At 32.7% G+C, this 18021-nt stretch overlaps 1 protein-coding gene across 1 annotated transcript in view; it reads right to left on the reverse strand.

Annotated features, from left to right (window-relative positions):
- Positions 1-18021, reverse strand: part of LOC137400604 (ralA-binding protein 1-like) — a 42194-nt gene that overhangs the window by 6021 nt on the left and 18152 nt on the right. The window contains exons 10-15 of the mRNA XM_068086935.1: positions 13252-13468; positions 12082-12382; positions 11875-11999; positions 11565-11637; positions 10231-10308; positions 9645-9772 (exon numbers count right to left, since the gene is read on the reverse strand). Of these exons, the coding sequence (XP_067943036.1) occupies positions 9645-9772; positions 10231-10308; positions 11565-11637; positions 11875-11999; positions 12082-12382; positions 13252-13468 (922 nt within the window). The remainder of the gene's footprint in view (positions 1-9644; positions 9773-10230; positions 10309-11564; positions 11638-11874; positions 12000-12081; positions 12383-13251; positions 13469-18021) is intronic.

Below are 18021 nucleotides of genomic sequence, written 5' to 3' on the forward strand. Positions count from 1 at the left end.
TATGTGAAAACTGACTCTATATGTGAAAACTGACTCTCTCTATAAAAACTGACTCTATATGTGAAAACTGGCTCTATATGTGAAAACTGACTCTATATGTGAAAACTGACTCTCTCTATAAAAACTAACTCTCTCTATAAAAAACTGACTCTATATGTAAAAACTGACTCTATATGTGAAAACTGACTCTATATGTGAAAACTGACTCTCTCTATAAAAACTGACTCTATATGTGAAAACTGACTCAATATGTGAAAACTGACTGTATATGTGAAAACTGACTCTCTCTATAAAAACTGACTCTATATGTGAAAACTGACTCTGTATGTGAAAACTGACTCTCTCTATAAAAACTGACTCTCTCTATAAAAACTGACTCTATATGTGAAAACTGACTCTCTCTATAAAAACTGACTCTATATGTGAAAACTGACTCTATATGTGAAAACTGACTCTCTCTCTATAAAAACTGACTCTATATGTGAAAACTGACTCTATATGTGAAAACTGACTCTATATGTGAAAACTGACTCTCTCTATAAAAACTAACTCTCTCTATAAAAAACTGACTCTATATGTAAAAACTGTCTATATGTGAAAACTGACTCTATATGTGAAAACTGACTCTATATGTGAAAACTGACTCTATATGTGAAAACTGACTCTATATGTGAAAACTGACTCTCTCTATAAAAACTAACTCTCTCTATAAAAAACTGACTCTATATGTAAAAACTGACTCTATATGTGAAAACTGACTCTATATGTGAAAACTGACTCTATATGTGAAAACTGACTCTATATGTGAAAACTGACTCTCTCTATAAAAACTGACTCTATATGTGAAAACTGACTCTATATGTGAAAACTGACTCTATATGTGAAAACTGACTCTCTCTATAAAAACTGACTCTATATGTGAAAACTGACTCTATATGTGAAAACTGACCCTATGTGTGAAAACTGACTCTCTCTCTATACAAACTGACTCTATATGTGAAAACTGACTCTTTATGTGAAAACTGACTCTATATTGAAAACTGACTCTATATTGAAAACTGACACTATATGTGAAAACTGACTCTCTCTATAAAAACTGACTCTATATGTGAAAACTGACTCTGTATGTGAAAACTGACTCTCTCTATAAAAACTGACTCTATATGTGAAAACTGACTCTATATGTGAAAACTGACTCTATATGTGAAAACTGACTCTAAAAAACTCTAGACTCTAAAACTAAAAACATGCATGAATAAAAAGTTTAAAAATACTGACTGAAAAACAGCCATTCTTGATAGCCATCGCTATATTAGAGCTAATTAACCCATGCTCTACTTAAATGAACCAGTGCTTCCATTGGACAATTCCAAGATGTTCTAACACAAACACTGCGCAACTTTAATAATGATATTCTAATGTCACAGCTATTTTTTGTTGAGATTTTTAAAATTACTAGATTATTTTTGTCCATTTAGGCTCACCAAAGAATTTAGTTGAACTTATTCTAAAATATTGCTGCGATCTATATTTCTAGTGTTATTTGCTACTAATAGTTCAGTTAGCTTGTGCGCTGCCAGTCAATATTTTAAAAGAATCCCTGCGTTACTGATTGTGTTGCTGATCAAGAGGAGTACTAAAAGGCTATCGGCAATATCAACAGGCAAATAACAGCGTGGTGATGATCACACATGAAGAGCCAAGAGCCAAGTATAAGTGCCCAGCGGGCAACTTACTTAAACTCCATTCTTATGAACGACTGCTGAAAATTTAAATTTTGCTCAGAAGACGAGATATATATATATATATCGTGTCGTAAAAAAAGAAACATCAACCTGGACAAAATAAGTAACTTCAACCTATTCCAACACTCTAGTTATTATATAGATTTAATATAATAAATATATAAAGGCAAATATGTTTGTGTGTTTAAACCACGCCTCTAGAACCCTTTAAACCGCATATATTTTTGATCAGCAAGGTCAGGGGAAAGTTTGAGGCCAAGAAAAATTTTACAATTAGTATCGTGAAATTCATCAAACAAATTCTTTTATCGCGGCGCATAATATTATTCCCAAATGGTATTTTTACACATTTGCTTGGTTATATTTTTAAATATCTTCCTCGGCCTGGGCAGCGTCGGGCACCTTTGCTAGTGTGTGTATATATATACATTAATATATATATATGATTTATATGATTGAAATATGTATATAAATATATATACTCCAATTTTCTTATATATACAATATAAGGGTGATTGAAATAATGTACGCATTGACATAACTTGCTAAATATAAGATTTCACAAGTCAAAAATCATAAAAAATAAAAGAATGCACAAAAAACTTTGATTAAGCCCAATATTAACACTGTTTCCGGTTAAACTGTTAACCTACAGTATGCCTTTGCTGCTTATCAGTATTTGAAGACTGTCAGCAGGCAACACTAACCTTTGAACAATTGTCAGCAATAAATCTAAAAATCTGTTGACATGAGTAGCAATGTTCATATAACGAGCGACAAGCTAAAACTCTCTTGTCAGCTACCAAACTTAATCTGCATCCTCGCACTTAACTTATGCCATAACTTAACGTATGTCATAACTTAACGTATGTCATAGCTTAACTTATGCCATAACTTAACGTATGTCATAACTTAACGTATGTCATAACTTAATGTATGTCATAACTTAACTTATGTCATAACTTAACTTATGTCATAACTTAACTTATGTCATAACTTAACTTATGTCATAAATTAACTTATGTCATAATTTAACTATGTCATAACTTAACTTATGTCATAACTTAAATTATGTCATAACTTAACTTATGTCATAGTTTGACTTATGCTATAACTTAACTTATGTCATAACTTAACTTATGTCATAAATTAACTTATGTCATAACTTAACTATGTCATAACTTAACTTATGTCATAACTTAAATTATGTCATAACTTCACTTATGTCATAGCTTGACTCATGCTATAACTTAACTTATGTCATAGCTTGACTTATGCTATAACTTAACTTATGTCATAACTTAACTTATGTCATGACTTACCTAATGTCATAACTTAACTTACGTCATAACTTAATTTGTCATAACTTAACTTATGCTATAACTTAACTTATGTCATAGTTTAACTTATGTCATAACTTAATTTGTCGTAACTTAACTTATGTCATAACTTAACTTACGTCATAACTTAACTTGTCATAACTTAACTTATGCTATAACTTAACTTATGTCATAACTTAACTTGTTCTAACTTAACTTATGTCATAACTTAACTTATGTCATAACTTAACTTATGTCATAACATAACTTATATCATAACTTGACTTATGCCATAACTTAACTTATGTTTAGCGCATGTCGATTTAACATGCACTAAATCCAACATACCTAGAATGCTACCAAACTGGATCACTTGACTGCAATCACGCACCAAAAAATTTAGCAGAAGCAATGCATTGCTTATAAATAACAGACGTCTTCTCCTTCCAAAAAATTAGCAGAAGAAGTCAGGACAACTCCAACAACACTGTTAATACCATTAGCTTTCAAGTATAATGAAAATAGCAGTTGGTGAGAAGGTTTTTGTTATCTGAAAGTCATCAGGTTGAAACCCAGTTCAACTATGATTCAAATTTGATTTCTAATATTCAAATGCACATAAATTAGTTTTATCACCATAAACCTCTATTCTTTAGAGACTAACATCTATTTCCATAGATATTAGGTTGTATATACAACCGATAGGATTCGGTTTTTAGTCAGGTTTTACAACATTTTATTGAGACATACCCTAATAAATAGTATCAGCAACACCAAGTCTTCATTTTATTGTTTTCTGCATTTTTGGCACATCAAAGTCAACTTGAAGGTCATATTGGACTACGTTTAGGTGAAACATTGTGTTAATCCTATGTTGGTAAACAGAGACTTTTATGTAAAGTACCAAAATTTCAGAGCATTTGAAGCATGAGTTCCTTTCTAACTGTCTAAAATGTACATAAAGAGTTAACCAGAGGTCAAAAAACAATTACACTTTCAGCCACCAATTGAGCATTATTGACTGGAGCAGCTAAGCAATGAATACACAGTGTTTGAACCTTACTTATAAAACAAACATGCAGAAATTGCTCAAAAAAGTGCGATTTAATCACAAGCTAGCGTTGTTATCGCACTTTTTGGAGCTGATTTTTCTTGGCACTCAGCCTAGTAAACATCCTGTAACAAGCTACGAGCAATGTTAAATAACTTATCTACCTTTCATAAAAGACTGAGATTATTTTGAAGGCTGAATTTAGATAATAATGGGTTTTAAGAGACCCATCTCTGGTCATTCTAAATCGGACTAAACAACCCTAACTTCCAGTCCTAAAGCTAGGTTACATCACGTATTTAGGAGTGGAGCGTGTTCTGTCGATTGTGTTGTTTTCAACACCGATATTGAAGCGGTTTGAAAAAGCCTTCATGTTTTTGAAAGTTAGTGGACCAATCTTTATTTTGAGTACAAAATCGGAATCAGCGTGCCTGATTTACTTATAAGAAATGATGAAAGCTGTACATGGCAGTTATGGTTTAACCTAAAATTGGTTAAACTAATGTAACTAATATGTATGTCAGCTAGGCTTAACCTGTAATCAGTTAAACTAATGTAACTAATATATATGTCAACTAGGCTTAACCTGTAATCAGTTAAACTAATGTAACTAATATATATGTCAACTAAACTTAACCTGTAATCAGTTAAACTAATGTAACTAATATATATATCAGTTAGGCTTAACCTGTAATCAGTTAAACAAATGTAACTAATATATATGTCAACTAGACTTAACCTGTAATCAGTTAAACTAATGTAACTAATATATATATCAACTAGACTTAATCTGTAATCAGTTAAATTAATGTAACTAATATATATGTCAACTAAACTTAACCTGTAATCAGTTAAACTAATGTAACTAATATATATGTCAGCTAAGCTTAACCTGTAATCAGTTAAACAAATGTAACTAATATATATGTCAACTAAACTTAACCTGTAATCAGTTAAACTAATGTAACTAATATATATATCAGTTAGGCTTAACCTGTAATCAGTTAAACAAATGTAACTAATATATATGTCAACTAGACTTAACCTGTAATCAGTTAAACTAATGTAACTAATATATATATCAACTAAACTTAACCTGTAATCAGTTAAACTAATGTAACTAATATATATATCAACTAGACTTAATCTGTAATCAGTTAAATTAATGTAACTAATATATATGTCAGCTAAGCTTAATATGTAATCAGTTAAATTAATGTAACTAATATATATGTCAGCTAGACTTAACCTGTAATCAGTTAAACTAATGTAACTAATATATATGTCAACTAAACTTAACCTGTAATCAGTTAAACTAATGTAACTAATATATATGTCAGCTAGGCTTAACCTGTAATCAGTTAAACTAATGTAACTAATATATATATCAACTAGACTTAATCTGTAATCAGTTAAATTAATGTAACTAATATATATGTCAACTAAACTTAACCTGTAATCAGTTAAACTAATGTAACTAATATATATATCAGTTAGGCTTAACCTGTAATCAGTTAAACAAATGTAACTAATATATATGTCAGCTAGGCTTAACCTGTAATCAGTTAAACTAATGTAACTAATATATATATCAGCTAGGCTTAACCTGTAATCAGTTAAACTAATGTAACTAATATATATATCAACTAGACTTAATCTGTAATCAGTTAAATTAATGTAACTAATATATATGTCAGCTAAGCTTAATATGTAATCAGTTAAATTAATGTAACTAATATATATGTCAGCTAGACTTAACCTGTAATCAGTTAAACTAATGTAACTAATATATATGTCAGCTAGGCTTAACCTGTAATCAGTTAAACTAATGTAACTAATATATATCAACTAGACTTAATCTGTAATCAGTTAAATTAATGTAACTAATATATATGTCAGCTAAGCTTAATATGTAATCAGTTAAATTAATGTAACTAATATATATGTCAGCTAGACTTAACCTGTAATCAGTTAAACTAATGTAACTAATATATATGTCAACTAAACTTAACCTGTAATCAGTTAAACTAATGTAACTAATATATATGTCAGCTAGGCTTAACCTGTAATCAGTTAAACTAATGTAACTAATATATATGTCAGCTAGGCTTAATCTGTAATCAGTTAAACTAATGTAACTAATATATATGTCAGCTAGGCTTAACCTGTAATCAGTTAAACTAATGTAACTAATATATATGTCAGCTAGGCTTAACCTGTAATCAGTTAAACTAATGTAACTAATATATATGTCAGCTAGACTTAATCTGTAATCAGTTAAACAAATGTAACTAATATATATGTCAGCTAGGCTTAACCTGTAATCAGTTAAATTAATGTAACTAATATATATGTCAACTAAACTTAACCTGTAATCAGTTAAACTAATGTAACTAATATATATGTCAGCTAGGCTTAATCTGTAATCAGTTAAACTAATGTAACTAATATATATGTCAGCTAGGCTTAACCTGTAATCAGTTAAATTAATGTAACTAATATATATGTCAACTAAACTTAACCTGTAATCAGTTAAACTAATGTAACTAATATATATGTCAGCTAGGCTTAATCTGTAATCAGTTAAACTAATGTAACTAATATATATGTCAGCTAGGCTTAACCTGTAATCAGTTAAACTAATGTAACTAATATATATGTCAGCTAGACTTAATCTGTAATCAGTTAAACAAATGTAACTAATATATATGTCAACTAAACTTAACCTGTAATCAGTTAAACTAATGTAACTAATATATATATCAGTTAGGCTTAACCTGTAATCAGTTAAACAAATGTAACTAATATATATGTCAACTAGACTTAACCTGTAATCAGTTAAACTAATGTAACTAATATATATATCAACTAAACTTAACCTGTAATCAGTTAAACTAATGTAACTAATATATATATCAACTAGACTTAATCTGTAATCAGTTAAATTAATGTAACTAATATATATGTCAGCTAAGCTTAATATGTAATCAGTTAAATTAATGTAACTAATATATATGTCAGCTAGACTTAACCTGTAATCAGTTAAACTAATGTAACTAATATATATGTCAACTAAACTTAACCTGTAATCAGTTAAACTAATGTAACTAATATATATGTCAGCTAGGCTTAACCTGTAATCAGTTAAACTAATGTAACTAATATATATATCAACTAGACTTAATCTGTAATCAGTTAAATTAATGTAACTAATATATATGTCAACTAAACTTAACCTGTAATCAGTTAAACTAATGTAACTAATATATATATCAGTTAGGCTTAACCTGTAATCAGTTAAACAAATGTAACTAATATATATGTCAGCTAGGCTTAACCTGTAATCAGTTAAACTAATGTAACTAATATATATATCAGCTAGGCTTAACCTGTAATCAGTTAAACTAATGTAACTAATATATATATCAACTAGACTTAATCTGTAATCAGTTAAATTAATGTAACTAATATATATGTCAGCTAAGCTTAATATGTAATCAGTTAAATTAATGTAACTAATATATATGTCAGCTAGACTTAACCTGTAATCAGTTAAACTAATGTAACTAATATATATGTCAGCTAGGCTTAACCTGTAATCAGTTAAACTAATGTAACTAATATATATATCAACTAGACTTAATCTGTAATCAGTTAAATTAATGTAACTAATATATATGTCAGCTAAGCTTAATATGTAATCAGTTAAATTAATGTAACTAATATATATGTCAGCTAGACTTAACCTGTAATCAGTTAAACTAATGTAACTAATATATATGTCAACTAAACTTAACCTGTAATCAGTTAAACTAATGTAACTAATATATATGTCAGCTAGGCTTAACCTGTAATCAGTTAAACTAATGTAACTAATATATATATCAACTAGACTTAATCTGTAATCAGTTAAATTAATGTAACTAATATATATGTCAACTAAACTTAACCTGTAATCAGTTAAACTAATGTAACTAATATATATGTCAGCTAGGCTTAATCTGTAATCAGTTAAACTAATGTAACTAATATATATGTCAGCTAGGCTTAACCTGTAATCAGTTAAACTAATGTAACTAATATATATGTCAGCTAGGCTTAACCTGTAATCAGTTAAACTAATGTAACTAATATATATGTCAGCTAGACTTAATCTGTAATCAGTTAAACAAATGTAACTAATATATATGTCAGCTAGGCTTAACCTGTAATCAGTTAAATTAATGTAACTAATATATATGTCAACTAAACTTAACCTGTAATCAGTTAAACTAATGTAACTAATATATATGTCAGCTAGGCTTAATCTGTAATCAGTTAAACTAATGTAACTAATATATATGTCAGCTAGGCTTAACCTGTAATCAGTTAAATTAATGTAACTAATATATATGTCAACTAAACTTAACCTGTAATCAGTTAAACTAATGTAACTAATATATATGTCAGCTAGGCTTAATCTGTAATCAGTTAAACTAATGTAACTAATATATATGTCAGCTAGGCTTAACCTGTAATCAGTTAAACTAATGTAACTAATATATATGTCAGCTAGACTTAATCTGTAATCAGTTAAACAAATGTAACTAATATATATGTCAGCTAGGCTTAACCTGTAATCAGTTAAACTAATGTAACTAATATATATGTCAGCTAGACTTAATCTGTAATCAGTTAAACAAATGTAACTAATATATATGTCAGCTAGGCTTAACCTGTAATCAGTTAAACTAATGTAACTAATATGTATGTCAGCTAGGCTTAACCTGTAATCAGTTAAACTAATGTAACTAATATATATGTCAGCTAGGCTTAACCTGTAATCAGTTAAACTAATGTAACTAATATATATGTCAACTAGACTTAACCTGTAATCAGTTAAACTAATGTAACTAATATATATATCAACTAGACTTAACCTGTAATCAGTTAAACTAATGTAACTAATATATATGTCAACTAGACTTAACCTATAATCAGTTAAACTAATGTAACTAATATATATATCAACTAGACTTAATCTGTAATCAGTTAAATTAATGTAACTAATATATATGTCAACTAAACTTAACCTGTAATCAGTTAAACTAATGTAACTAATATATATGTCAGCTAGGCTTAATCTGTAATCAGTTAAACTAATGTAACTAATATATATATCAGCTAGGCTTAACCTGTAATCAGTTAAACTAATGTAACTAATATATATGTCAGCTAGACTTAATCTGTAATCAGTTAAACTAATGTAACTAATATATATATCAGCTAGGCTTAATCTGTAATCAGTTAAACAAATGTAACTAATATATATGTCAGCTAGGCTTAACCTGTAATCAGTTAAATGAATACAAATGCGAAGTTCAATGGTCGATTTGACTCAAACGTAGTAAAAGTATAATTTGTTTTGAGAACCTTAAAGATTGTGACCATTCACCATGTCGGATACCACTAGTGATTATTACCCATATTTGACAAACGCTGGTGAATATTCATCAGTAAAATAATAAAGATTCGTCTTCTCATACCCACCAGCAAATCAGTTGGATCCGGTGAAGGAGTAAACGCTGGAACATCTTCAGATACAGGTTGCTTTTGGTCGGAAGCTGATTGCTCAGAGAGACTAATGATTTGCTCGGTACCCTTGTCAACAGGGTGACCTTGAAACACGAAAGTTGGAGCATTACAAACATTTGCATTTAATTGAACAAAAGAAAAAATAATGGATTCAAATGGGAAATATAATAGACATTTAGAGACATAGAGACAATAGCCAACCTATGATGGTAGTGAGACCATAGTGAACCTATGACAGTGGTGGAACAATAGTTAACCTATGATCGTGGTGGTACAGTAGTCAACATATGATAGTGGTGGTACAGTAGTCAACCTATGATCGTGGAGGTACAATAGTCAACCTATGGCGGTGGTAGTATAATAGTCAACCTATGATAGTGGTGGTATAATAGTCAACCTATGATAGTGGTGGTACAATAGTCAACCTATGGTGGTGGTAGTATATTAGTCAACCTATGATAGTGGTGATATAATAGTCAACCTATGATAACGGTAGTACAATAATCAACCTATGATAGTGGTGATATAATAGTAAACCTACATGGCGGGAATGTTCGGTCCGAGTCTTGACTAGATGAGACTTTAACATCTTCTTGCTCCGCTGCACTCTCCTTTACTTCTGTAACAAATCAATCAAAAATTCCAATATCATATCTGTCTTTATTGTATCATTTGAATAAATGGCCACTGAATTACCACTTTTTTTTAAATTTTGACACAAGAAACATATTTGATTATTTGTGAATACATTAACAGGCTGTACTGTACCCATGTCTCGGTGAGTATGCAAATAGTAACTTAATATTTACATAAGGTTTCGTCAATCACTGTTCGCTATATAAAAAAATTTGATTATGCGCGGGAAATATAAAATGTATGAAGTTAGTTTAACGGCTCCCTTCTGCAGAGCCATATGTTGAGCATTGCAGGTAGCATGAGTATTGGAATTCTCGAGTGCAGCCTTTGTTATTGACATATATTGCAACACATACTGTAGATAACAGGCTAGACAACTAATAGTAGCATATAGCTACACCATTTTGTCACAAAGAGCCAACATCACTTTTCCTGACATGCATACATCAATTGGTATGCGATTTACTTTACAATCTTTGTTAGGTATGATCCTTGCTATAATAGGAGTCAAGTTCTTCCATTCAACCTCAAACTAGAAGGTTAGGAAAAGGTGGCACGCCTATAAATGCAACCAAGGTGGCACGCTATCACCTATGCCAATCAACCTATGCCTTCCTACAGTTTGATTAATTGTAATCTTAGCTATTACATCCGACGATCTCTCAAACACTAACTCACATGGTATAGACTACTGACTAGTGCTGGGACGATATCAAAAACTCGTTTCGGTACGATATGATCGCGTGGTAAACCGATATATGGAAATATCGGTTGTTATTCGGAGTTGTCTTGTCTGCCAGAAAAAGCTACCATGGGAGAACAACTCCCTAATGAATCCAAATACCAGTATAATTCTTTGAAGAATCGGGTATCAAATGGAGTGGAGGGCTATCTATCGACAATCATTCACCATGGTATTATATTGAATTGAATGCCATTCATCAGAATTATGTTCTATTGAACTCTGTAAGCGAAGACTGTGATACTAAAGCATTTAAATAGGTGGTTTTATTGACATATATCGAAATATCGATGATATCCGATATTTCGATATGGGCAAAAAGCACTTGGTACGGTCGGTATCAGAAAGTGGTATCGACGGTATACCGAAATATCGTAATACCGTCCCAGCACTAGTATAGACTCCCTAGCATACATAATAGTTGTCACTGAATATAACATTTAAGTTCAGTATATGTTACAAAAAGCAGAAAATTCTGTAAAACAGTAGCAGTTTACCTGCGCACTGAATAGACAGAGACTCAATACCTTCCACCACTTTCTCCACAGCTGGCTGTGATTCGTCTGCTTCCTAGAACATAAGGAAAACATAGAGAGACATGCATAACCTCTTAAAACCCTTAAAACTATGATAAAAAATAGGAGCAGTAAATAGATCCAACAACAAAACCATGACAGATACGTAATTTAAACATTAAGCAGCAAGCTGGTAACTTTTTGTAGAACTAAAGCCAAACCAGGAGAAAAATTATAAAATAATAATCAAGTAAAACATCAGCATAAAAAACAAGTAAAATACACGAACCACCTGTAGAACTACATCCTCGTTAACTTGAGAAGGTTGGGCTGTATCGATGTCGACAGTCTCCTGCAGCGAAGAGGGTAAGCTAGTGTCAGGGCAAGGTTTGTTAGACTCTCCCGCATTTATCTCATCTGTACAAAGAGTGATAAGAAAATAGATCAAAATCAAGTCAATGTTAATCATAGATAAAAAGAGCAGGGTGATGGCACTTGCCATGGGGTTTGTTTGCTTCTGAAGAGGTTGATGTCCTATGCGAGAGTCGACTCGCCTTCCCACCCATTTCTCCAAGCCTCTGACTGGCCAGAGCTTCCGTAGATGTACTGACTGAGGCAGGAGATGAGGCGAGCTCCACCTGTGAAGATTTGTTGTTACGACGGAGGCTGCCAGTCTGCAGGGCGAAGTTCAGCTCAGCGGCGTTGATGCTACGACGTATGGGGTCAGCTCGCTTCACGGAGTCAGTAGACAGTTGCTGTTCCTGCTGCCGTGCTGCCTTTGTCTTGGCTATCAACTTCAGCTACAATTAAAATATGTATTCACTTGTATTATCTTCGCATTTGTGGTCGCCATGGACTATTCATCATTTATTTAGGCACCCTAAACTATCTGGTAGAAGTCTTTAATAATGGACAAAATTTTTAACATTACTTTTGATAAAAAAAGTACAAAGCAATAGCCACACAGTTTTATGTTATTCTAGCAAAGCCCACTATAGGCCAGACATACACTATAGTTTCACGGTGCGAATGATGCAGATTTGGAATTGTGAGCACAATGTGATAAGTGTCTTAATGGATATTCGCATATCGCAGAGTAACGCGGGCGGGCGCATTGGTAAAAAGATAACGAGTTCTTCACCAGAGGTTATAAACACACATTCCTGTCATAGAAACACATTCCTGTCATAGACACACATTCCTGTCATAGACACACATTCCTGTCATAGACACATTCCTGTCATAGACACACATTCCTGTCATAGACACACATTCCTGTCTTATCAAATCAAAATAGGAACAACTATAGCATCGAAAATGTTTAGAATGGAATAGCTTGCACTGAATTTTCTTGTGCATCATTCGCAAGTGCTGTTTCCATCTTCCGCAAGCATAAAACATTTGATAAAACATTTGATGATAATTTGTGAGTAAAGAAATTCGCTTGACTTGCGGATGATGCAAACTTGTAGAATAACTGCGCCATGAAAACATAGTGATAGCTTAGATTTAGATTTGTGATTGCGTAATTCAGAGAACCATTCTGAAACATCGAAACTGTAATCTCTCCAGCTGTACAATGAAATATAGAAGCAAATAAACTCTACAAGCGTTTGCCAGCGAAATGTTCAAAGTCTTTAATGGGATGGTGAATACAGAAAAAACCTACCTTCCTCTTTAGCTGTGTCACATTCCGTTGCACCTCCCAGACAAGTTCTTCTTTTTCAGCGTTTCGAGTTGAGGCGCTGAGACGTTCCCCGTGAAGCTCATTGTGAAGGATGTTGAGTAGGGCTTCCTGCTTGTAAAGCTCTCCTTCAACTGCAGAAACATCCTCGGGCAAATCCACAGACCATTTAGAGGCAGCTGGTTGTAAGGGTGGCCTATACCTGTAACAATGGTCAACATAAGACACCCGGGCTATGCTATTATATATGCATTTTGAGAGCACATCAAAAAATATCAATTGATAAATATCTGATTTCTCAAAATATTTGAATAGATTTAAAAAGTGTGACTTGAGATGTTGTTGTGAAATGAGATTTATTTGTCTAATATGGCCAATACAAAAGTGTGGCCGAATCACTAAGTGTAAAAAAATTTAAAGCTAAGAAATAATAAAAATGTTGTTAATAAAACAATATGCAAAAGTAAACTAACATAAAAATACTCTAAGCCAATATGCGCCACACCATCATTTGTGTTAACATCTAAAACAATTATTTATTCGCTGCGCACAGTGTAACATGCTAATGAGTTACCTTAACGATCAAAACATTATTTCATATTAATAATATTTAGTATTTAATAGTGTTAAAAGCTGTTGTTTGAAAACTGAATCTTATAAGTCTCAATCAGTCTCCAGAAAAATAGGTTCTTCTGGCAACAAAAATGAGTGTATAGAACCCTTAACATATAGTTCTTTTCAACTTTCAATTCATTAACTTTTTTGTAAGGAGAAGTGTTTAAGCAAAATTCCATCTCCATTTTAGTACAATTATGCTTAGTTTATCATCCAATCACTAAATTGACCTACATGTATAGAGCCCTTACCATGTATAGAGCCCTTACCATGTATAGAACCCTTACCATGAAATGATTTTTCTACATAGAACTTATGAGCTGTTTATGTAAAAAATTAATGGTGTTTTAAGGAAGCTCTGCCTAGTTTGTCATCATTTTAGCACAGCTACGCTCATCTCATCATCTAATCACTAAACATTTGACAGCGAAGTACCGCTGCCAAATTTGACCTTAATTAACACGCAATCAGTGGGTGCGCACCTAGCCAGCCGTAACGCTAAATGCCACAAAAGGATATGTTCTGCCACAACAGCTAGCCCGGCTACGGAGGAATTACTGTCACTAATTACGTAGCATTGGTGAATGAGGCTGAAAGCTAAACTGCAAAATCTCCTGGTTTCTAATTCCATAATTATCTAGGTAGCCTAAGCAACCGTAATCCTATGGATTCAGCCATTCAATCCTTCCTCAGTGCTATGCATAAGAATAGAGAATAGCCAGCTACCCTCTGACATACATCTTATGTAAGAGTAAACTGGTAAAGTTACGTAATACCTATAGCTGACCGCTGCGTGGCTATAAGAAGCACGGCGAACCGCTAACCAGGCAGATGGGGAGTAGCGAGCGGCTACCTAGGAGGCACTCAGGAACAGAAGAGGAGCGACGAAGAGCTGTTGGTGTTTCACCATGCATAGAACCCTGTGCGTGTTAACCTGTATATGTGTTAGCACCGCAAGGCTCTATTACACTGTGAATACACAAAGGCAGCATGTATCAAGTCGGCAGAACAGTTTATAGAAATGGTCATATTTGATGAACTGGTGAGAATCTTATTGACATGTCTACTACAAAGTATCACATTGTAAATGACATTGATGCAGAAATGGCTGAAATGTGGATGTGACAACAAAAGCTAGAATGGAGGGGGTGATCGAAGCAGCTTGGTATTAAGAGTGATGCTGAGTGCATGAGCAAGTGATTGCTCGTGTTTCCTAGCTTAGAAGTTCATCAAATTATTGACCATGCAGTATATAGACATTGCTGCAGCTCAAAACAGCAGCTCAAAACACGTCAAAGATTGGTAGTGCTCTCTTGTTGTATATGTACCATTAAAATATTCAGATTTATACCCGATTTATACAATTTATACATTTATATAATTTTGATCTGTACTGCCAATCGTAGTAGTATTACTTTTTATTATTTTATTTTTGCTTCTTGTCTTGTAGTATCTAGTCAATTAACTGAGCATGTTACGATGAATGTCGATGAATGAATGTCGATCTGCATGTCACCAAAACTTCATAAACACTGAAATCCTGTATTTATTAGTACTAAATATATGCCTTGTAATAGCTTAATTTCCCCTTAATGAAAGTGTAATTTCATCCTCGATATGAGCAATAATATACTATCCCAATAACACACATCGATATGCAATAATACACTATCGGTCCATCCTATTAAAACCTGCATTCCATCTAATAACCAGTCCAATTCTTGTCGGTCAATCTCGTAGCAAATCTTGTCAGCCAAAAAGTATGAAAATATTTAGGAACTAGATTTGCATGGCAAGACAATTATTGTACCGATTTTACACCACAAATTTCCCACTAGCACGCACAAACTTTCGATTTGCGCAGCAGCCATGGAACATATCCGAAAAAAAGAGTTGCTCAGAAAGCTTCTTCCTGAGATGGTAAAAGACACCCTGTACAGTCAAACTGTAAAAGTGTAAAGTTGAATACAGAAAGAGGACATGATTTAAGAAAGCAGCTGGGCGGAAACCCGGTAAAGCGCTGTTGTGTAACTGTTACATAACAATCATCGATTGCCACTTGCTAGGCTCCTTAACGCTAAAGCTGCATAGGAGAGACAATAGCTAGCTATAGCTGCCGTTACATAACTTCTGAGTAAAACTGAAAGCCAAAGCATTATCTATGGCGCGAAAGAGTAAACATTTCCATGGGTCTCAATAACGACAAACATTCTGTCTTTGTGATGCAATACTTATTTATTCCTCATGTTTACCGCTCCTGCTTACTAAACTATCAAACATCTGTTCATAAGCTCGGCACACACGAGTTGACTGCTTGTAGCTTATAACTTAAAGCTTTTGAACAACAAGCATTTCATAATGGAACTAATGATGATCGAACAGAAGCGACGGTTTTAAACAATAAAATTAATAATATTTTCATTAAATAGGAAGTAAATATTTATTACTATCTATAATAGTACCCTGACAGTCTCAAGTGTCATGTGAGATCATCAGGTATGCCAATAAGACACTGAGAATGAGTATGTGTACAATAATTCTAAAATATAGTAAGGCAAATGAATGACGCAGGTAGTAGTGTCAGTCTACTTGGCTGGAAGTTGTGATTTTCAAATCAAAGTTTAAAAAAATTATCAAATTTTCAAAATTAGATTGTAGTCTTTAATACACCGCCTTACAAACTAAAAAGCACTGCGCCATTGCAGTCTAGTGCGCTGTAAGAGATCATCATGTGGGCTAATAAAGTACAGATAATAAGTATGTACACAATAATTCTAACATTCTGTAAGGTGACTGATTGGTGCAGATGGCAGCGTGCAGGGCGGTGATGCCATCTGCTGCAGATTCGATGTGATCTTTTTCCCCAACCTCCAACCGTGGCTACGGACAGATGAACATGGCTCTTATTATAGTAAAAACTATTATTATTGGCTGTTATCCATCTGGTCGCCTTTTCTGTCACAAAGTGCAGAGAATAAATATTGGTACAATTATTAGTTGTAATATTATAATTATATTAACTATAATATTAGTTATGTAGGAGTTATCATGTGGGTGATTAGCTCAGTTGGTTAGAGCGGCAGTCTAATAAGCTGAATGTCATGGGTTCCAGCTCCATGCTGGCCAACATTTTAACCTTTTATTGACTGCAGGTACAAAGTTTTGGGATTGTGTGAAAGTTGGCATATTTAACATTTAACTGCTATTGCAGCACGAAAATAAAAGACTGACATCCAATTGCACTTTATAATTTCTGAAAACTTAACAATGATTCAAAAGTCACCTTCTAGTAACGATGAAACCGTGAATCCTCTCAAACAAATCTCAAAGGAAGCTGATTTCAGACAGAAAGAACAACAATAAAAATTGTAGAATGCCCAATGAGGGCAACTCACTTCAAATGACTTAAATATACATCAGTTATTTTTCATTCGTCACTTACATGCCCTCTGGACGGTGAGACGGTGGCTACCATTCAGCTTGTGTATATTATTATGTGAACATAGAAATTATTTTTATTCCTGTCTACCCATTTTCCTCTTTTTCATGATCAATAGTGAGCGAAAAAAATATTTAATATGAACAAAATTTGACAACTAATCAAATTTCACATATTTTAAAGCAGCTAAAAAGGATGTAATCAAAATGGCCGAAGTCTTTTTACCAATTACAATTTTCTAGCTGACTTGGAAGAATGTATTAACTATTATGGTGATGAGCAGTAACTCCTGCAACTAAGTCTTGCGAAGCCAAGCAGAAATTTAAATAAGAGACAAAAGATATGACCAGGAATGACCTAGCAACTTCATTGTCAGCTGCTAACTGTAAGATGCCGAGTCAGGCAGCGCTGGGTCAATATGAATTTCCATTGCCTAACTTCAGAGTGAGATTTCATTTTGTACTTCAATCATGCAAACGATTGATGCCTCATAAATACATGTATGACAAGCATAAATGTCGACTCATATTTAAAAGGCTTGCTTTTTATTGAAAACTATTTTGCATGAAAAAGCAAGCCATGGTTGTGTTGAGTGTTAGTGATAGCATCACAGCAAGTTTGTTCATAATATCCTGGACAGAAAGTCCTAACAAGTATTACGCTAGTATAGCATCTGTAATCTTCACGATAACCTTTACTAT

Source organism: Watersipora subatra, chromosome 7 (genome assembly GCF_963576615.1).
Source record: "Watersipora subatra chromosome 7, tzWatSuba1.1, whole genome shotgun sequence".
Classification (NCBI taxonomy): domain Eukaryota; kingdom Metazoa; phylum Bryozoa; class Gymnolaemata; order Cheilostomatida; family Watersiporidae; genus Watersipora; species Watersipora subatra.